The sequence below is a fragment of the Littorina saxatilis genome, linkage group LG2, assembly GCF_037325665.1.
Source record: "Littorina saxatilis isolate snail1 linkage group LG2, US_GU_Lsax_2.0, whole genome shotgun sequence".
Taxonomy (NCBI): domain Eukaryota; kingdom Metazoa; phylum Mollusca; class Gastropoda; order Littorinimorpha; family Littorinidae; genus Littorina; species Littorina saxatilis.
The window spans coordinates 79,278,082-79,300,208 of NC_090246.1; the positions used below are offsets into that span (position 1 = coordinate 79,278,082).

The following is a 22,127-nucleotide window of genomic DNA, read 5'->3' on the forward strand; positions in this document are numbered from 1 at the left end:
ACATTTTCATGTTTGCACCTTTGTTAATCAGCCGCCATACAGATGCATGACGTTTTTTTCACAATTTGTCGTGAATAATGACGTAATTCATGAAAAAAAGAAGGTGTAGTTGACATTTTGGACGGCTGCGTTCGTAACGCCCTCTGCTACCGGCGAGATGCAGACCCCGATTGCTTGAACTCCTGGGAATCTCACATGACAAGGTTGGTATTATTTTGTCGCTCATTCATTTATAAGCATGTTTGTAAAAAAAAAATCAAATTGAAATCACGCAAGTGTGAATTCCACGAAGTTCTTCAGCCCCACCGGGTTTCGCTTGTCAGTCCTGTAATCTCATGAAGTGAGCGTAACGCGACTGCAGGCTTTGGACGAAGGATTTGCAGTCGGTCAGGAAGACGGCGTGAGAGGGTGGGTGTTCGCTGACCAGGCCAACTGCTTCTCTGAGAGCGGTGAGTTCTGCCCGGTAGTTGGATGACAGCTCTCCGGCAGGCAGGGATCTTGAAAGGGTGTGTCCGTCTGGTTAGCGTACCAGGTTCCCACTTCCTCCGTTTTTGATGGCACCATCTGAGGACCCGTCAGTGTAGATGTGAGTCCATACTGAGGCGTTGTAGTCCTGGTGCATCATCTCCAGCGTGAGGTTCTTGAGGACTGCGTCCTGCTGCTCTCTCTTGCTGGTCACTCCTGGCATGTCAGTAACAAAGAGCACCTTGCTGAGCTGGCTGTTCCACTCTTCAGCGTCTTGGAGGCTCTTGTTCTTCAGGGGTGCGTGGTAGCAAGCTGGTTGGGGTTCTCTCTAGCTGCTTGGCCAGATGGTTGAAACTACTTCTTTTCAGCCTGTTCTTCGTCAGCTGTTGGGTGTGCTGGGTGAGAGGGGAGTCGTTGCAGCTTCTCGTACTGCACGATGACCTTCTCTTCTCGTCGGTGGTCCAGGGAAGGGAGTCTGGTGGTGGCTTCAAGGGCGTGTATCGGCGTAGTTTTCAGTCCCCCTGTGATGATGCGCATGCTTGCGTTCTGCACTTTGTTGAGCCGGCTGGTGTTGCTCTTCGCAGCTGTGGCCCAGGCTGATGCTCCATACTCCATCACAGAGCAGACGTGTCCCGTATACACCTGTCTGAGGATGTTGCTGCTGGCTCCCCACTTTGTGCCAGCCAGTTTCTTCATGATGGAGAGTCTTCTCGTAGCCCTCTTCTCCGCCTCTTTGATGTGTGGGTTCCAGGTGAGTTTCTTGTCTAGCTTGATACCTAGGTAGGTAGGGGTGTCTTCCTGTGGTATTGCCTGGTTGTTGATGGTCAATTGGAGGGTCTCTTTGGAATTGGAGAGGGAGAAGCAGGTGGCTACGGTCTTGAGGCTGTTCACGGTGACACACCAGTCTGTCGCCCATTTAGAGGTGATGTCGAGGGCCTCCTGCATCCGGACTTTGGCGGTTGCGGTGGACTCGGCAGCGCTCCACATCGCAAAGTCATCAGCGTGTAGGGCTCTGGAGATGTGTCGGGACAGGCTGTTGGTGATGTCGTTGATGAAGATGACGAAGAGGGTGGGGGATATTACTCCTCCCTGGGGGACTCCTTCCCTGATCTTCACAGCGTAGCTCAGGTTGCCGTCAAGCTTGACTCTCGCGGTTCTGTGGCACAGGAAGCTCTTGATCCAGTTGAACATTCGTCCAGCGATTCCTGCCGTCAATAGCTTCAGGAGGAGGCCTTCCTTCCACACCTTGTCGAAGGCCTTGGAGAAGTCAATGAAGGTGGCAATGACTTTCTTCTTCTCCTGGAAGGCATTCACTATTGATTGGGTGAGGTAGATCAGCTGGTCTTCAGTACTCCTGTTCTTCCTGAAGGCGGACTGTTCATTGGTGATCAGGTTGTTGGTTTTCAGGTGCCACATCAGCCTCTTGTTGATCATGCGCTCGAGGGTCTTGCCGAGGCAGCTGAGTAGACTGATCGGTCTGTAGCTTGTCTTTTGCTTGCGGTTCTTGTCCTTCTTCAGGATGGGTATGATGATGGCCTCTTTCCATGCTGAGGGGAAGACGCCGGATCTCCACGACCGGTTCAAGAGCTCAAGGAGCTTAATTCTGGCAGCAGGCCCGAGGTGCTTGATCATCTCGTTGCAGACTCCATCCTTTCCGGGCGCTTTCTTGCACTTGAGTCTTTTGATCGCATCGACGAGCTCTGCCATGGTAAGATCTGAGATCATTGGTGGGGCTGCATTTCTCTGCTGTCGGAGTCTGGTTTCAAGTTGTTCTGCAACTTCCTTCTTTCTTTGGGGTGGGACTCTGATGGTGCTCTCGGTCTCAAAGACGTCGGCAAGGAGATTTGCTGCTCTTTTTCCAGTGTGGAAGGTTCCGCTGTCTTCTAGTACTGTAGGTCCCCGCGTGGCCATGCTGTCTTCGTTTAGAATTTTGGTGAGACGCCAGAGTTTCCCTGTGTCTGAATCGAGGCCAATGGTGGAGGTGATTTCCTGCCAGCTTTGTTGCAGTTCTTGTGTCTTGGTCTTGTTGAAATCCTCCTTCAGTTGGTTGTGCATGGTCGTTGTTTCTGCGGATGGGGACGGCTCCATGCTTTCTCTGGCTTCTGAGAGTCGCTGGTGCAGGCAGGCCAGCCTCTGACTCCAGTAAGGTTTGTAGTCCTTCCTGAAGCCACGGGGGATGGACTTCCTGGCAGCCGCTAGGATGGTCTGTGTCAGCTCTTTTACGTTGTGGTTGATGTCCTCCGTGAAGGTGGTGTTGCGAAGGCTTTCTGCATGGAGCTGGTACAGCTTGGTCCATTTGGCTTTCTTGAAGTTCCAGCTGGCTTTCTTTCTGTGGTACTCCAGGATGGTCTTCATGTCAGCAATGGAGAGGGTGATGGGTAAGTGGTCACTTCCTCCCAGTTGGTCGTTGACAGTTTTGGTGGTCCTTTTTTCTACCTCTTCTGTGGCTATGGCAAGGTCAGGGGTTGAGCTTTTCTTCCAAGCTCTGGAGTAGTAGGATGGCTTGTCATCTGGCTGGTTGATAAGGATAAGCTGGTTGTCGGTCATCCAGTCCTGTATGTCTTCTCCTCTTGCGTCAGTACTGTCGTAGCCCCATGCTGGGGAGTGGCCGTTGAAGTCACCAACGATGAGATGTTTCTCGTTTGGGAGCTGGATGGTGTGGAGGTCCAGCTTGGTGGTAGGTGGGCTATAGACGTTGGTGATGGAGAGTTCTTCTCCCTGCAGGAAGGTCTTGATGGTGATGTACTCAAGGTCGCCGTCTGCCGTCTGTGCCGTCATAGCTGCCGGGATGTTGTGTCGGACTAGGGTGAGAACTCCACCCTTGTGTCCAGTCGGCCGGTCCCGTCGGAAGGCATCATAACCTCTGACGAAGAATCTGCGGTCTTCTTTCAGGTGGGTCTCCTGGATGCAGATAATGTCGATGTTGGTGTCTCTCAGAAAAGCCTGTAGCTCTGGTTTCTTTCTCTGGACGCCTTCTGCATTCCACTGCACAACCCTGATGGCTGTCGCTGGATGTTGAGTTCGACCAGTCGCTCTACTCTGTCTTCCCCTGGTTCCCGAGTCAACAGAGCCGCCAGTCGCTGAGGTGGACCCCCTTGAGGCTGAGGGTCCGGCACCGCTCCCGCCTGGCAAAGGTCCACGGGAACGACACCATATCGAAATATCTGTCTGAATCTGAGGCATAATCCAAAGTGGTGGCGTGCGAGCTCGTCTCCCATGAACTTAGTTTAGGTTCCCACACTGTGTCCGGAAACACAGTCAGCATTGCTCCGACTTCGTTGGGGGGTGGTTTGAATTCGGAGTGTCCTTCTCCTAGACTGGTTGCCTGCCATGGCTGATGAGTCCGGTCTGCCCATGGTTTGAATTCAGAGTGTCCCTCTCCTAGACCGGTTGCCTGCCATGGCTGATGAGTCCGGTCTGCCCATGGTTTTATTTACATGAGTATCCTTCTCATGCCCCTTATGACTCGAGGAGAGTTAGCTGATATTAGTCTGACCTCTCTCCGTTGACCTGTCCAGCATGCGAGACGCTACCAGAAGTTTTGACACTCCCGCTGGCATAACTCTCGGGGTCATAGAAGTACTCAAGCTCCCACACCTCGTCAAGGAATCAGCCGTGTGTGGAGAACAAGAGATGGGTTGTGAAGGATGTCTCCGGCAGAAGGGTAATTATCCCCGGGACAATTCGCCCTTGTACATCTGCCCTCTGAACAATTGCCCCTATGACAATTGCCCCCCAGACAAATGCCCCAGCTTCATAAAATAATGTTCAAGAGAACATTCAGGTCCAACTGATTGACACATACTTGAACCGTATGTGACCTGTATCAATCCATTTAGTTATTCAACCCTAAGAATATTTCACATATTAAAACCAACCTCCTTCCCACCACCATCACTAGCCTGACATACTTAACATCCACCAAATTATGTTTTAAGAAGAATCATAATAATTACTCATTTTCTTTCTCAAATTGAGTTTTGACTAGACCAGACAAAATACATGTACAATTATGTGAGGCTTTTGCTTCCAAAATAACTGAGAAAACCTCAATGTAAAGCTTTTACAAAATTGACCCTGCTGTGACCCCAAAATATGATGGGGTCAACCAAACTAGGGTCACGTCGGTGACCGTGGCTGCACGAGCTCGCCCCTTCTCACGCCGAGAGGAATCGGAGGACGAACCGCGAGACGGAGCAAGTCCGGGTACCAGTGCTGGCTGGGCCAGAGAAGGGCAACCAGTACCAGCGCTGGCCTCTCGAGATCCACCTTTCTCAAGACTCAGCCCAGGAGTCGAAAGGGAGGGAAGGCGTAAGCCACTAGTCCTGCCCAGTCCATTTCCAGAGCATTTACACCCCACGCTTGTGGGTCCGGAAACGGGGACACGAAGAGAGGGAGCCTGGTGGAGAATCTCGTCGCAAACAAGCCTTTCATATAGGCTTGTTTACAGGGACCCAAAGATGGTGCAAGGACTGATGCGACAGGGTCCATTCTGAGTGGAGGAACTTGTCTGCTCTGCTCAGGGCATCCGCCAACACATTGAGGCTGCCAGGCAGATATTTTGCTGAGAGCAGGATGCAGTGAGTGCTGCACCACACCAGTATACGACACGCACTATCTAACTTGGCCACTCTTCGCTGCGAAGGGCGGACTGACCAGTCCAGAGTATTGAACTCCATCCCCAGATAAGTGAAACACTGGGACGGTTTGAGCTCTGACTTCAGTAGGTTCACCGAGAAGCCGAGTTGACGAGCCTGACTGAGAACCAGCTGCGTATGGCCTCTGCACAAGCCCTGGTCCTGGTGCAGAATCAGCCAGTCATCGAGATAGGCCCGTAAACGCACCCCTTCTTGCCGCACCAGAGCACAAAGTTGGCGAATGATCAGGGTGAAGATCTAAGGGGAGAGAGAGAGCCCGAATGGGAGTGCCCGGAATTGGAAAATTCAAACCCCCCAAAGAAAGCGAAGCCACTCTCTGTCCGCTGCATGCATGAGGACATGAAAATAAGCATCTGTCTGATCGACAGAAGTCGCCCAGTCTCCTGGACGGAGAGCCTCCCTTACAGAGGCTGGAGTCTCTATCGTGAACTTCACGACTCGAAGGTACCTGTTCAAGGATGACAGATCGAGAACAGGACGCCAAGCCCCCGAGGCCTTGGGGACCACAAACAGGCGACCATAGAAGCCCAGAGACCCTGGGTCGTGGACCTCCTCGATCGCGTTCTTCAAAAGAAGAGAGGCCACTTCCCCCTGAACGGCGGACTTGTCCTCCAGGTCTCTGGGGTACTTGAAAGGCGGAGGTATCCTGGTCAGAGGAGCCTTTCCCTCTGCCCAGAACAGGCGGAATCCCGAACGCACTATCCCTCAAATCCACTCGCTGGTCACCAAGCGCGACCAAAAAGCGAGAGCCCTGGAGGGGCCACTCGCCACCACAAGGGTGAGGGCTGCGGGGATCAGTGGTTCGGGAAGGCATCATTGGGGGTGGGGCTTACGCCCCGACCCCCTAGAACCGCCAAAAGAAGGGCCCTTCTTCTAATAGGGAGCGCCACGCCCCCTACCCCGAGAAGAGTAGCTCTGGCTCAATGCCCTGCCCCCCCCCCCCCCCCCCCCCCCCCCCCCCGAGGAAGAGGGCTGGCCCTGAGGCTTGCTCTGCGCCTTCTGAAAGCCATGATGCGCAATCTCAGCAATAGCCAAATCCCTCGCGTCCTGAGTCTCTTTTTGTAGAGCATCAAGCGAGGGACGACCCAGCAGAGAGCCCTCAGTGAAAGGGGAGAACTTCAGATTCTCAATGGTGCCCTTGTCTCTGATCCTCGACCCAGTGAGAAAGGCCGATCTGCGAGAATGCACAGCATGTGTGTACAATCGGGCCGAAAGGCTCATCTGCTCGGCAGAAACCTTGGCTAAAGTAGCCAAGAGGGTTGTCACGTCAATGGAGGAGGCATCAAAACGAAACTCGAACGGCTCAAGAGAAGTTGCGATGGACCGTGATAACGCTCTCTGGAGGGATTCCGAAACGGAAGCTAACTCCAACAAAGAGCGTCCAGCGTCCCCCAAGGCAATGAGAGAGGATTCAGTATGGGGGACAGGCCTGTCCGTACTATAACCGTCCTCCCTGAGAGTGGACAGTTCCGGTGTGACCGGAAGAGCAGACCGCGGCAGCGCAAAAGCGTCAACAAGGTTGATAGGCTGCGCGTGCAGGTTGAACTTCCGGTTGAGAGCCGAGAACAAGGAGGCTAGCTGATCAGACTGAGCCAACCATGGCTTAGCGGAATCAGGAGCCGGACTGTGTTGGGCCAACAAGGGCACTGTAACTGCCGGAACTCCCCCCTGAGTGCGTGACCTGCCCAAGACCTTCGCCATCTCAAAGGTCACTGATGGCGATTCCCGAAAACGGAAAGGGCACTTATGCTCCTTGGGTCTGTTGAAATCGCCCAGCGCGGAAGGTGGTGGAGCATACTGACTCTTCGACTCGACCACACCCTCCTTAAAATATCTGGAAGCCGTTTCAGCTGCCAACGCAACAACGTTTGACAGCTTACACGGCAACCGGAACTTAGTGTCTTCCTCCACAGCGGAAGCACCAACAACAGTAGCATCGTCATGCACATCCGTGCAATCCGGAAGCTGACTCCCGCATTGACTGCCGTAGTCAAAAGGTGAACCAGCCGGAAGGGAGGACGAACGTGGTATCTCGACCGGACGTGAAGCCTCCCTACTGACTCCTTCCTGCCACCCGGGCGGAAGCGGAAACAGCCATGCCGACGCCATATCATTCATCGATGGGGTGGACAGAAGTGTGTTATCCGTTCGCGTAACAGGGCTCCTACCCTGACCTGCCCGACCGTCTACACGGACCGGAACAGACAGGGGATCAGAACTTTCACCCCCTAACCGCAAAGCGGGGGGAGCTACTTCCTCCTAAAACCGCGCTCCACCTTGGCCGTAGAACCCAGCTACTAGTGGAGCAGACATACCTTGAGTCAGGACCGGCATACCGGAAGGACGGACACTCTGCAGGAGGAAGCGAACGTCACCAGCATCCTGAGCCGCGTGCACGTCAGCGGAGGTGACCGTGGCGGAAGGAGAAGGCCGTACCCTGGCCAGCGAAGACGCGTCAGTCACGCCAGAGGGAAGTGCCCGTAACTCGGCTCTCGTCGAAGAAAGCTCTGACGCCAGCGTGCTAACTTGAGCGCCAAGGGAAAGAAGCAAAGCAGCAAAATCCGGAGCAACAACACCCGAACCGGTAGCAGAGCTAGGCTCATTAACGACCTTGTCAGCGGACTTAGCAGACGAAGACGTGGTCACCGGTAAATCAATCAGAACATCCATAGATTTTTTAGAAGACGGCTCCATCACGCTAACTATAGCCTGGCCGAAACGTTTTCCTAGAGGGGGAAGCCTCAGCAGGTACCTGCTTGGGAGGATGCCCCTTCCTGCCACTGTCAGCCATGCCACCAATGAACTCAAGAAAAAAATGTTCGAGAAAATTTTACAAGTACAAATTGCGGCAACAATGGAGCCAAAACAAGAAAAATTTAGGAAAGATTTCACCCACAACAGGCTGTAGAGTAGAAGAAGGGGGCCCGGTAGCTCAGTTGGTAGAGCACTGGACTTGTGATCGGAAGGTCGCAGGATCGAATTCGGGCCGGGACGGACACGGGTCAACTTTATGTGCAGACCCAGAGACGGAAGCCATGTCCCACCCCCGTGTCATCACAATGGCACGTAAAAGACCTTGGTCATTCTGCCATAAGTGCTTGTGGCTGAATACACCTAAACACGCAGACACCTGGGTAGCGCGACTCCGTTGCTGCTAGCTTTCCACTGGGAGGAAGCGACCCGAATTTCCCAGCGATGAGACAATAAAGTAATGAAAATGAAAATGAAAATGAAAATGAAGAACAGACCAAGGGGAAAGTGACAAAGTCAGAGACAAAGTCACAAAGGCTGCAACAGCCGGAGCGTAGCTATAATGCGACCACCGCGTGTGAACACTGAGGTTGGAATGATTAAATGGCGGCGTATGCGCGCGCATACAGAAGGCTGCCTCGATCTCGGTCTGGCCTTGTCCCTGTTATGGGTCAGGGTAACTCTTTTTTAGAGGCGTCTTCTTTGCAACCAAGGGGACGCGTACAGCGTTACCAGCACTGAACTAGGGTTAATCGCTATTTGTGAGTTGGGATAAGATATGTAATTTAATAGGTCTTTTTACCTCTGTGGAAGATTTTTTGATGTTGAAATGTTCAGTCAAAATTGGCTGTCCCCTCATTTGAGTGGCTGTCACGTGACTATATGACAGATATTTTTTAGTCCTTTCAGGTTATTGTTATAGAAACTTGGGTTGCTTTCTCCCTGGGGAAAGCAAGCTGCCATACAGTATGGTGTTGTCCTTTTCCCTTAATGCGTATGTTTGTGTTTACAAGCCCTGAGACTTTCACTGTGAACTTCGGATCTTTATCGTGCACACTGGGGTGTTCGGACACCGAGGAGAGTCTGCACAATGTTAACTCTGGGAAATCAATAATTGGGGGGGGGGGGGGGGGGGGGAGAACCCACGCAGATAGCAACAAACTGGTATCAAAGCTAGAGCTGTCTCTGACTTAGCTATCTACCTGCCTCACCCCCCCCCCCCCTCCCCCCCCCCCCCCCCCCCCCCACCCCGATCATAGAATTTTCATTGAGAAATTTGTCTTTTGTTTGTGTTACTGTTACACTCTTTTTTCCAAGATCACAAATGTCACGATGTCAGGCTTATAACCCAACAACTGGTAGTAGTTTGTCATACAACAATGTACCATAATTACATTTGACGTTTTAATCACGCCTTATATTACAGTAATCACGGCTGGGGGAGAAAGACTGTGTGAACATGTTTTAACGTAATCAAGCAGAAAACTTGATGTAAACTACCCAAGAACACAAGAAAGAACACTCGCTCTCAGCGACATTACTCTACTTCTATCTTGACATTTCATTAAGTTAGTTCAAACGCAAAAGACGCAAACCATATGATAGGCAAATGTTTCGATGTAGAACTGAATTATATAAGCATTCCTTTTTTCCTTCTGCAACATCTTTATGGAATGAATTACCTGATCATATAAAACAAACGAATTCAATTGGTTGTTTTAAAAGATTTTTGTCCAGAGATGACCCTCTAATTCCCCCGTATGTCTACTCTAAAGTTCGAAAAGCAGAAATCATTCATTGTAAATTAAGATTAGAGATAAGCGATTTAAATGCAGATATGTTTAAAAGACATTTGACAAATGATGTTTTCTGCAGGTGTGGTTTTCATGTTGAAAATTGTGAACACTTTTTATTTGACTGTCCATTGTACACGAATGTTAGAGCAACCACTATTGATACTCTACCAGATAATAATAATATTACTGTTTTGTGTGCTATGTACGGTAATAGTGACAAGTCCTTGGCTGAAAACACAGCGCTGTTTTATCAGATTCAGAAATTTATATTAGACAGCAAACGTTTTTGTTAACACCATATGTTTAGTCATTTTGTTACTAGAGCATTGAATTGATCTATAGTGGATGCAATATCTCTCTCTCTCTCTCTCTCTCTCTCTCTCTCCCTGTATCTGATTGTCCTCTGTGTCTCTATGTGTGTGTGTGTGTGTGTGTGTGTGTGTGTGTGTGTGTGTGTGTGTGTGTGTGTGTGTGTTTTTGTGTGTGTGCACGTGTGTGTGTGTGAGTGTGCGTTGTGTGTGTGTGAGATTTCCGTACCACTGTTGCTATAGTTATCGTTGTTGTTGTTTTTGTTTTCATTTGTTTAAATATCATGCATTTACAATATTGTCCGCCACATTACTCGTTTGTTTCTAAGAGCACATTTATAAGTTTATCTTGTTGTGCTCCCTTAATTACAATTTTCAATTACGGCTTTGTATTTATGCAACTGAATAAAACTGTTTAAACCAAGTTAGTTCATGCGCACAACCTGATTGGGTCAATTTGCCTCACTTACTTCCGCTTTTCCGATTATTGGATATCTACTTTGACAATGATAAAAATGAAAACTATCAAAAAATTGCAATTTTCTACTTTTTACAGCAGAGTCAATGAAACTTGGAAATGTTTGTAATGGATAGATGTCCAAAGCATGGCTGAAATGCCAAGTGTATCTGTGCATGTGAATGCAGGAAGACCTAAAAGTATAACTTAAACCACATCACTGTGCCAAACCAACCACTGTACCAAACCACATCACTGCACCAAACCACATTGTTTTTTCTGCCTTACACACACACACAGACAAACACCACAGCCAAAAGCACCAGGAGACACACTGTGTATATATATATATATATAGATATATATTTTCTCTTTTTTGTGATGTTGGATGATGGATGGATGCTATGTACAGATGTGGTGATGAGATTTGAGTGCGCCAAGACGGGTCAGGGACAGAAACTCTCAGGGTTTCCTTTCAGCTGGACTCTGTCAGTCGTCGCATCGTCCTGTTGCCCCAGTACTCCTCAAGGTCAAACTTCTTGAAGTCTGAAACACACATAAACAAGAAGAACGCTTGTATTAGCAGGAGCAGAGTGCTTGGAATACAGTAACCCATTTCTTGGGACTAACCTCTGCAGGCAAGTGAACTTGGATTGACACCCACTAAAAGCCTAATTGAAGCGTGCCGATTACCTCCAAGTTGTGAAACCTATCAATGTGTAAATGCGATGAAATCTGACACACACAAATATCATCTGATACACCCAAGATCATATTTCTTGTAGTCAATCGAGCGGTAGTACATTGTTATTCCTCCACATCAAATTGCTGGAAGTCTCAAACAAGCAATAATAACTGGATACCTCTGGTAACAACACAACCTTGTTAATGCCAGAAGTGCAAGAAACTTGCAAGACTTCTTTAAAACAACATTCTGATCAAGGGAAACAACACAGTGACTACTTGGGAAAGTTCTGCTAGTTTTGTCGCAAAGAGATAGTGATACATTGTAGCAGGGAACGAAATAGAACAAGTGCAATGACTTTCTCAGTCTCAGAGCCCCCCCTCTTTATCCAGCACTTAGCCATCCTCCCTCTCTTTAGTATAATTCAGCACAGAAGCTTTAACCTTCACCGGATCACGCGTTGGACTACACAGTCCGGATGATGTGGGTCGTGTACGACCCATACTTCCCAAAGAAGGATTCAACGTAAAAAGTATGGGTCGCACACGACCCACGCCATCCGAATAGAGATAAACATTTTGCTGCCTCTTTGAGAGTATGGGTCGTGTACGACCCACGCCATCCACATAAGGATAAACAACGTAATTCCATATGGGTCGTCCACGACCCACATCATCCGGACTGTGTAGTTCAAATTACGTCATCGTTTATTTGTTTGTTTACAAAGATATTCTTTCAAAAGTTGGGCAATGAGAAGGTCGTATAGTGATTATAGATTACATGAAGTCTCAATTAAAAACTCCAAATAGTTTCAGAGATAAAGACGATTTTGTGAGGCTCTGGGTCATCTTTCTTTCTTTCTTTATTTGGTGTTTAACGTCGTTTTCAACCACGAAGGTTATATCGCGACGGGGAAAGGGGGGGAGATGGGATAGAGCCACTTGTTAATTGTTTCTTGTTCACAAAAGCACTAATCAAAAAATTGCTCCAGGGGCTTGCAACGTAGTACAATATATGACCTTACTGGGAGAATGCAAGTTTCCAGTACAAAGGACTTAACATTTCTTACATACTGCTTGACTAAAATCTTTTACAAACATTGACTATTCTATACAAGAAACACTTAACAAGGGTAAAAGGAGAAACAGAATCCGTTAGTCGCCTCTTACGACATGCTGGGGAGCATCGGGTAAATTCTTCCCCCTAACCCGCGGGGGGTCCACACCCTCGTCTCGATTCCCCCCTCTACGTTAAAACATTTAGTCACAACTTGACTAAATGTAAAAAAACAAGACAACTCGCCGAAGAAGAAAAAGATAAGAACTCACTAATACAGAAGTAGCATGTATGTGTTGGTGCCTGTCGTCTCATGTCCTAGGTAATCAGAATTCAAGACCTTTTCCTTTTCACCTAAGTGTAATATAAGTTATGCTCTATGGACCTACCACATACCTTGGTAGGGCAGGCATTAGTTGCCATGTCCATCTTTACACACAGGGCAAGCCGATTTTGCAACTGACACGTCAGTGGCTAAATATGTCATGTGGAGGCTTTGCGGGTGTGTGGGAGGCTTGGCATCAGCCATGTATCTACACCAAGCACCGCATGCCTTGCTGGACAACATGTGGGTGCCAATCCATCCCCCTGTTCAGTAAGCTGCTTTCACACGAGGGGGTCTAAATGTGTATCTGTGTAACACGTGTGTGTGTGTGTAAATGTGAGGTGTTTATTGGAACTGTAAAGTGCTTGGAATCAGGACTCAGAAAAGTGATTTATTATCATTATTATTATTAGTCACAATGAAACAGTGCATGTACACAGAGTTTGCTTTTGTTGAGAAAGTGTTAAAACGGTGTTTCACAGACTAGCGGGCGCAATGTTAGAGACACTGGCAGTTGGGTGACGGTACCCTTTCCTCAACACACAGCACTACAGGCATGGAACGCTTACAACCCAGCCCCACTGTCTGTATCGCCCAGGGGAGGTAAATGTCTTCAGGCCACCAGACCCTATCAACTGTCTTCACAAACAAACAGCACTACAGGCATAGAACGCTTACAACCCAGTCCCACCGTCTGTATCGCCCAGGGGAGGTAATTGTCTTCAGGCCACCAGACCCTATCAACTGTCTTCACAAACAAACAGCACTACAGGCATAGAACGCTTACAACCCAGTCCCACTGTCTGTATCGCCCAGGGGAGGTAATTGTCTTCAGGCCACCAGATCCTATCAACTCTCTTCACAAACAAACAGGCATAGAATACTTACTACCCAGCCCCACTGCCTGCATAGCTCAGGGGAGGTAACTGTCTTCATCAACTCTCTTCACAAACACACACAACTTAACCTTAACCGTTGCGCATATGCCTTATCGGCCCTGCAACGTATAAATCCAGATCCAGAACCTGCTAACATGTGATGGTAAATCACCACGGGCAACACTGTTAATTCTTACAAGCAGTTACACAGAGAAAAGAACAGACACACACGGATGTGAGCACACTGAGCCATACCGTCCATCGTGGGGTTTGATTCTCTTTGTCTGTACCACTCGGCCCCACCTGCACAATACCAGAGAGAAATAAACAGTCATTCAGTGGATGCAGAAATCCAAAACAGATGCACTGCTAAGGTTTGCACTGCTAAGGTTCCCAAATATAAAGAAGAGATTGCATGACCAAAATTTTATTCATAAAATAAATTCCAACTAAAATGGACCAAGGCATAAAAAAAAGTGTACTATTTTGGACCAAAATATGACATTTGACACAGATCTCAAGCCACTGTTCGCCTTAACCACTAAAATGGGTCATGGCATAAATAACATATCATGCTTTGGTCACACACAAAAACAACGTTCAACTTTCACCCCCTCATCCAGCCATAAAAGAATACACACCATCTTTGGGATTTGAAGAGTTCTTGTCCCTGTTATAGTCGCGAATAGCCTTGTTCCAAGCTGCAACACATTCAGATAACAGTCAGCACAACATATTCAGCCAATCAGGTAACAGTCAACACAACACATTCAGGTAACAGTCAGCTCAACACATTCAGGTAACAGTCAGCTCAACACATTCAGGTAACAGTCAGCTCAACACATTCAGATAACAGTCAGCACAACATATTCAGCCAATCAGGTAACAGTCAACACAACACATTCAGGTAACAGTCAGCTCAACACATTCAGGTAACAGTCAGCTCAACACATTCAAGTAACAGTCAGCTCAACACATTCAGGTAACAGTCAGCTCAACACATTCAGGTAACAGTCAGCTCAACACATTCAGGTAACAGTCAGCACAACACATTCAGGTAACAGTCAGCTCAACACATTCAGGTAACAGTCAGCACAACACATTCAGGTAACAGTCAGCACAACACATTCAGGTAACAGTCAGCACAACACATTCAGGTAACAGTCAGCACAACACATTCAGGTAACAGTCAGCTAAACACATTCAGGTAACAGTCAGCACAACACATTCAGGTAACAGTCAGCACAACACATTCAGGTAACAGTCAGCACAACACATTCAGGTAACAGTCAGCTAAACACATTCAGGTAACAGTCAGCACAACACATTCAGGTAACAGTCAGCACAACACATTCAGGTAACAGTCAGCTCAACACATTCAGGTAACAGTCAGCTCAACACATTCAGGTAACAGTCAGCTCAACACATTCAGGTAACAGTCAGCTCAACACATTCAGGTAACAGTCAGCTCAACACATTCAGGTAACAGTCAGCTCAACACATTCAAGTAACAGTCAGCTCAACACATTCAGGTAACAGTCAGCTCAACACATTCAGGTAACAGTCAGCTCAACACATTCAGGTAACAGTCAGCTCAACACATTCAGGTAACAGTCAGCACAACACAATCAGATCAGGTAACAGTCAGCTCAACACATTCAGGTAACAGTCAGCACAACACAATCAGGTAACAGTCAGCTCAACACATTCAGGTAACAGTCAGCAACACATTCAGGTAACAGTCAGCTCAACACATTCAGGTAACAGTCAGCACAACACAATCAGGTAACAGTCAGCTCAACACATTCAGGTAACAGTCAGCACAACACAATCAGGTAACAGTCAGCTCAACACATTCAAGTAACAGTCAGCTCAACACATTCAGGTAACAGTCAGCACAACACATTCAGGTAACAGTCAGCTCAACACATTCAGGTAACAGTCAGCACAACACAATCAGGTAACAGTCAGCTCAACACAATCAGATCAGGTAACAGTCAGCTCAACACATTCAGGTAACAGTCAGCTCAACACATTCAGGTAACAGTCAGCACAACACAATCAGGTAACAGTCAGCTCAACACATTCAGGTAACAGTCAGCTCAACACATTCAGGTAACAGTCAGCTCAACACAATCAGGTAACAGTCAGCTCAACACAATCAGATCAGGTAACAGTCAGCACAACACATTCAGGTAACAGTCAGCTCAACACATTCAGGTAACAGTCAGCACAACACAATTAGGTAACAGTCAGCACAACACAATCAGATCAGGTAACAGTCAGCTCAACACATTCAGGTAACAGTCAGCACAACACATTCAGGTAACAGTCAGCTCAACACATTCAGGTAACAGTCAGCACAACACAATCAGGTAACAGTCAGCTCAACACATTCAGGTAACAGTCAGCTCAACACATTCAGGTAACAGTCAGCACAACACAATCAGGTAACAGTCAGCTCAACACATTCAGGTAACAGTCAGCACAACACAATCAGGTAACAGTCAGCTCAACACATTCAGGTAACAGTCAGCACAACACAATCAGGTAACAGTCAGCTCAACAAGCACTAATATGTAGCCCGATCCAGTCGCCATACTCAGAAGGAGCCAGTTACTATGGTCTGGAGTTTTACAAGCAGAAGGCCAAACACACCGATGATTCCCCTTGCCTGCAGTTTAACATTCCAATCAACAAGAAACAAGTCGCGTAAGGCGAAAATACAACATTTAGTCAAGTAGCTGTCGAACTCACAGAATGAAACTGAACGCAATGCAACGCAGCAAGACCGTATACTCGTAGCATCATCAGTCCACCGCTCGTGGCAAAGGCAGTGAAATTGACAAGAAGAGCGGGGTAGTAGTTGCGCTGAGAAGGATAGCACGCTTTTCTGTACCTCTCTTCGTTTTAACTTTCTGAGCGTGTTTTCAATCCAAACATATCATATCTATATGTTTTTGGAATCAGGAACCGACAAGGAATAAGATGAAAGTGTTTTTAAATTGATTTAGAAAATTTAATTTTGATAATAATTTTTATATTTTTAATTTTCAGAGCTTGTTTTTAATCCAAATATAACATATTTATATGTTTTTGGAATGAGAAAATGATGGAGAATAAGATGAACGTAAATTTGGATCGTTTTATAAAAAAAATAATTTGTTTACAATTTTCAGATTTTTAATGACCAAAGTCATTAATTAATTTTTAAGCCACCAAGCTGAAATGCAATACCGAAGTCCGGGCTTTGTTGGAGATTACTTGACCAAAATTTCAACCAATTCGGTTGAAAAATGAGAGCGTGACAGTGCCGCCTCAACTTTCACGAAAAGCCGGATATGACGTCATCAAAGACATTTATCCAAAAAATGAAAAAAACACCTGAGGATATCATACCCAGGAACTCTCATGTCAAATTTCATAAAGATCGGTCCAGTAGTTTAGTCTGAATCGCTCTACACACACACACAGACAGACAGACACACATACACCACGACCCTCGTCTCGATTCCCCCCTCTATGTTAAAACATTTAGTCAAAACTTGACTAAATGTAAAAAAGATGACCAATGTATTGCTTTCCACAATCTCACTGAAGTACTGTCTTCATAATCTTAATTTAGAAATGTACGTTTCTGACTTCCACTTTTCCTTGTTATAAATACCAACTGAATCGCTACTGCTGTCCCTTTGTCTATCAGCTTGACTCAAAACAGATCTGTCATGACAAGCCACCTGCAATGTAGGGACACTTTGGGCTGGTGTCCTTTCTTCACAGGTACCACTTTATCTCTGAATAAAGGCCACCTACTAATCTATCCAGCTGACAGGGAGAGACTACACTCACTGTCCTCTAGGAACCTGACGGCATCTTGGTGGTGGGGGCTGCGGTGTTCCACGTGGTTTGTTCTGGGCTGGCCGCGCATCTTGCCATTGTGAGTGAAGAAGGCCTTGGTCTGTACAGCACTGCAACAAACACACAACAAAGATACCTTGACACACAACAAAGATACCTTGACACACAACACACTGCAACAAACACACAACAAAGATACCTTGACACACAACACACTGCAACAAACACACAACAAAGATACCTTGACACACAACACACTGCAACAAACACACAATAAAAACAATAGAGTGACACAAAATACACCGCAACTAACACATACAACAATTGCACATTGACATGCTTCCCAAAGCCTAATTGAAGACCTCCGTCGCTTCAATAGACTGACGTAGTCCGGAAGAATGGGCGGTTCTGGTGAGGTTATGCCACTTCTTTCTTTCGGCTGGTAACAGGCGGAACCTCGCGGCAAGATCACATGAGAAAGGAAAAAAACCGTGCATTGGTCCCAAATAGCATGTCGCTTTGGTAACAGTTTGTGTGTAAGTCGTGCATTTTATACGGTAAAAAGACAATGGTAACAGGCGGAACCTCGGGCAAGATCACAGGAGTTGTCTCGTGTTATCACCCCAGAAGCACTCATTCATGCATCAAAGTATTCGACGTCATCACTTCGCATAACTTATGGTTTGGGTATTTTATAGGCCTTGTACATTTTTTACTTGTAAAACGACCCTCAAACTCTGACACACAAAACACTGCAACAAACACACACAACAAAGATACATTGACACATAACACACTGCAACCAACTCACAACAAAAATACATTTACACACAACACACTGCAATGAAGTAAACACACAACAAAAATACATTGAACACAACACACTGCAACAAACACTCATAACAATAAATGGACACACCACATTCTGCAACAAACACACAAGAAAATGACATTGATACAACTCAACTCAACTCAACTCAACTCAAATTTTATTGGCTTCAATTTTCACATAGAAGAATTTGTCTTGCGCTTGGAATTAAAACATAGGCAGAAAGTAAGAGTATAACATATAAAAACAGCATTCATATCACAACATACATGTACACTGCAATAAACACACAACAAAAATACTTTGACACTGGGAAAAAAACAAAAAAACACAACAATAGTCAATACATTATTTAATACACAATATACTGCAACAAACACACAACAAAAATACATCGATACACAAATGTACTGCAACAAACATGAAAAACATGTTAGTTTCTTCAAGAGGAGCCAAGAACACGCCCAACTGCTGCACACAACAGTTTAACACGCTGGGTACACGGTGACCTCTCTGACAACACACACTCACTATTTTGACCTACTTTCTCGATAACGCGAACAGCTGACCGGAGAACACTGGCTTTCCTCGAAATCGCAATGTGCTGACATCAACAATCTGTACTTGTACAAACATACACAAGATCGTCACAACTTAACCCAGACATGGAGGGCAAAATAGAAGAAACCAGCGACTGTTAGAGTGAAGTACGATCATGACCCATGACGAAATCCAAATCCCCTTGAACTTACGTATTTGCAGAAGCACATGGCGCTTGGCAAGCACATGTTCGGACAAGAAAAACGCCGATGTAGCTCGGCGCACGCTACGAAAGGGACGAAAATAAGCACAGCAGACGACAAAAGGGGTGTCAACAAAGACGGAAGACATACTCACTTCATTGTGGCTCCAGTACAACCTTTTTCTGCTTGATCCCGACAGTTTTCGGAGACATCAAACCCTCGTGTTGGACCTGATAACAAATAAGAAATCGCATAAACAAACGAGTAAAAAATCCTACTTTTGCGTGGTACAATCAGCATTGCAATCTGTCAACTCAACAGACAGAAATCAATAAAATGCAGTCACCTCTCCTAGTGCTAGCAACAATTTTGCTGGGTCCCCTCGGCAAAGCATACATCCCTTGTCATCGGATTGACTTTGCGCACCTTTTCTGCGCATTCAGTGTGTCCTTTCGAAATGAAGGGACTTCGCCATTTTTAAGGAAAGACAGTGACTCCTTCTGTAGAAGAGGCGATGAAGTGATGAATGATACAATTTGATGTGATTTTGTGCTTTGAAAAATTCTGTCACACTACAACGAACCTGAACGCAAAATAAGGTAAAACATTCTTCTTATAATAGTTAGCAGTTAATAAACCTTAATTCGTCCGCCTACTCTCGAAGCGCCGTTAGTGTAGTGGTATCATGCAAGATTCCCATTCTTGCGACTCGGGTTCGATTCCCGGACGGCGCACATTTTTGTCTGTTTTTTTTTGCCTATCTCAGATTCTTTTTTACATTTAGTCAAGTTTTGATTTATTACCTATTCAAAGATTGACGGTTTCTGATTTTATTTATATTTTTGCTCAGAGTAAAAACAAAATACAAAACATTGATCTATTTCGGTTTCAAGTTGTATGAACTGTCAATATGGCGGTGAGTAATAACTGACATGATCTCGTCAAATGTTGACATCTGTGTTGTTTCGTTTCATTTAAGTGTGGAAGTGTGTGTGTGTGTGTGTGTGTGTGTGTGGCTAGATGTATTCACTGAATGACTATTTCGTTTCTGGTGAGCGCAAAAATCAACCGCACAGCTTAGCCAAAGATAATTTGAATGTTCCATGCAAGTGGTTACACATGTATACATGTTTCATGTTTATGTAGAAAGAAGTCCCAAACAGATCGACTGCTAACGCCTACTAGGTTGTCTTTTTACATTTAGTCAAGTTTTGACTAAATGTTTTAACATAGAGGGGGAATCGAGACGAGGGTCGTGGTGTATGAATACGAATACGAATACGAATACGAATAAACTTTATTGTCATGAAACGTAGTGTTTATAAGACACGGGAAGATAAATAACCAAATGATTAGGCCTACATTGTTTCTTTTTTTTGGAAGCAATTATATACAAATTCTCCCAATTTAGTTTGTACTTTGTCTACTTGCAAAAGTTGACTTGGTACATCATATGAATATATAGGTAGATTAATTTCACTCATGAAAGATTTTCGTAATTGGTCGTAATTGGTTGTTTTCTAGGCAGTTATCTAGAAAATGTATTTCATCTTCTATTAAAACAATTTCATCTTATTCTTCGTCATTTTCTGATTCCAAAAACATATACATATGTTATATTTGGATTAAAAACAATCTCTGAAAATTAAAAATATAAAAACTATGATCAAAATAAAATTTCCGAAATCGATTCAAAAACTATTTCATCTTATTCCTTGTCGGTTCCTGATTCCAAAAACATATAGATATGATAATTATGTTTGGATTAAAAACACGCTCAGAAAGTTAAAACGAAGAGAGGTACAGTAATTAAGGGTGCTATGAAGCACAGCGCAACCGCTGCCGCGCCAAACAGGCTCGTCACTTTCACTGCCTTTTGCACCAGCGGCGGACTACGTTCAGTTTCATTCTGTGAGTTCCACAGCTTGACTAAATGTAGTAATTTCGCCTTACGCGACTTGTTTAATTTGCCATAATAATCATCTGTATGTCTGTCCACTATAATGACAATAAAGTGAATGTTTTGTTTAAATAAAAATTAAACTTTGCATAAACTTACCTTTCTTGTCTTTCTTGTTTTTACATTTAGTCAACATTTAGTCTAGTGAATCTAGGGGTCCTTAACGTCCTCACAGGAAATGTTCCTTTTAGGGACGTGAGTTGATGATACGCTTTAAGTTTAGTCTAGTTTTGACTAAATGTTTTAACATAGAGGGGGAATCGAAACGAGCGTCGTGGTGTATGTGTGTGTGTGTGTGTGTGTGTGTGTGTGTGTGTGTGTGTATGTGTGTGTGTGCGTGCGTGCGTGCGTGTAGAGCGATTCAGACCAAACTACTGGACCGATCTTTATGAAATTTTACATGAGAGTTCCTGGGATTGATATCCCCGAACAATTTTTTCTTTTTTTCGATAAATGTCTTTGATGACGTCATATCCGGCTTTTCGTGAAAGTTGAGGCGGCACTGTCACGCTCTCATTTTTCAACCAAATTGGTTGAAATTTTGGTCAAGTAGTCTTCGACGAAGCCCGGACTTCGGTATTGCATTTCAGCTTGGTGGCTTAAAAATTAATTAATGACTTTGGTCATTAAAAATCTGAAAATTGTAAACAAATTATATTTTTTATAAAACGATCCAAATTTACGTTCATCTTATTCTCCATCATTTTCTCATTCCAAAAACATATAAATATGTTATATTTGGATTAAAAACAAGCTCTGAAAATTAAAAATATAAAAATTATTATCAAAATAAAATTTTTGAAATCGATTTAAAAACACTTTCATCTTATTCCTTGTGGGTTCCTGATTCCAAAAACATATAGATATGATATGTTTGGATTAAAAACACGCTCAGAAAGTTAAAACGAAGAGAGGTACAGAAAAGCGTGCTATCCTTCTCAGCGCAAGTACTACCCCGCTCTTCTTGTCAATTTCACTGCCTGTGCATCGAGCGGTGGACTGACGATGCTACGAGTATACGCTCTTGCTGTAAAAATGCAGTGAGTTCAGTTTCATTCTGTTCGTTCGCCAGCTTGACTAAATGTTGTAATTTCGCCTTACGCGACTTGTTTGTTTGTTTGTTTAAACATTTAGTCAAGTTTTGAATATAATTATGTTTTAACATAGACTGGTAATCGAGACGAGGGTGGTGGTTGTGGTGTGCCGTGTGTGTGTGTGTCAGTGTGTATGTGTGTATGTGTGTGTACGCATTATGTGTGTGTGTGTGTGTGTACCGTGTGTGCAGGGATGGCCAAATCATGTGTGTGTAGTGACACTCGCACACATGTCTTCCGACCTATGTTGAGATGCTCTTTATG

General features: G+C 45.4%; 1 protein-coding gene and 1 non-coding gene across 2 annotated transcripts; one reads left to right on the forward strand and one right to left on the reverse strand.

Moving 5' to 3' along the window:
- Nucleotides 1-10,770: 10,770 nt before the first annotated feature.
- On the reverse strand, nucleotides 10,771-19,312 carry LOC138959815 (mapk-regulated corepressor-interacting protein 1-like). The gene is made up of 6 exons (XM_070331439.1): nucleotides 19,156-19,312; nucleotides 18,964-19,039; nucleotides 17,229-17,347; nucleotides 14,021-14,080; nucleotides 13,635-13,682; nucleotides 10,771-10,981 (listed from the first exon to the last, which is right to left on the reverse strand). Exons 1-6 carry the CDS (start codon nucleotides 19,205-19,207, stop codon nucleotides 10,911-10,913), a joined length of 426 nt encoding a protein of 141 aa, XP_070187540.1. The 5' UTR covers nucleotides 19,208-19,312; the 3' UTR covers nucleotides 10,771-10,910.
- Nucleotides 19,313-19,472: 160 nt separating this feature from the next.
- On the forward strand, nucleotides 19,473-19,543 carry Trnag-ccc (transfer RNA glycine (anticodon CCC)). Its single transcript has one exon. It is a non-coding gene; the product is annotated as a tRNA-Gly (tRNA).
- The last annotated feature ends 2,584 nt before the right edge of the window (nucleotides 19,544-22,127 follow it).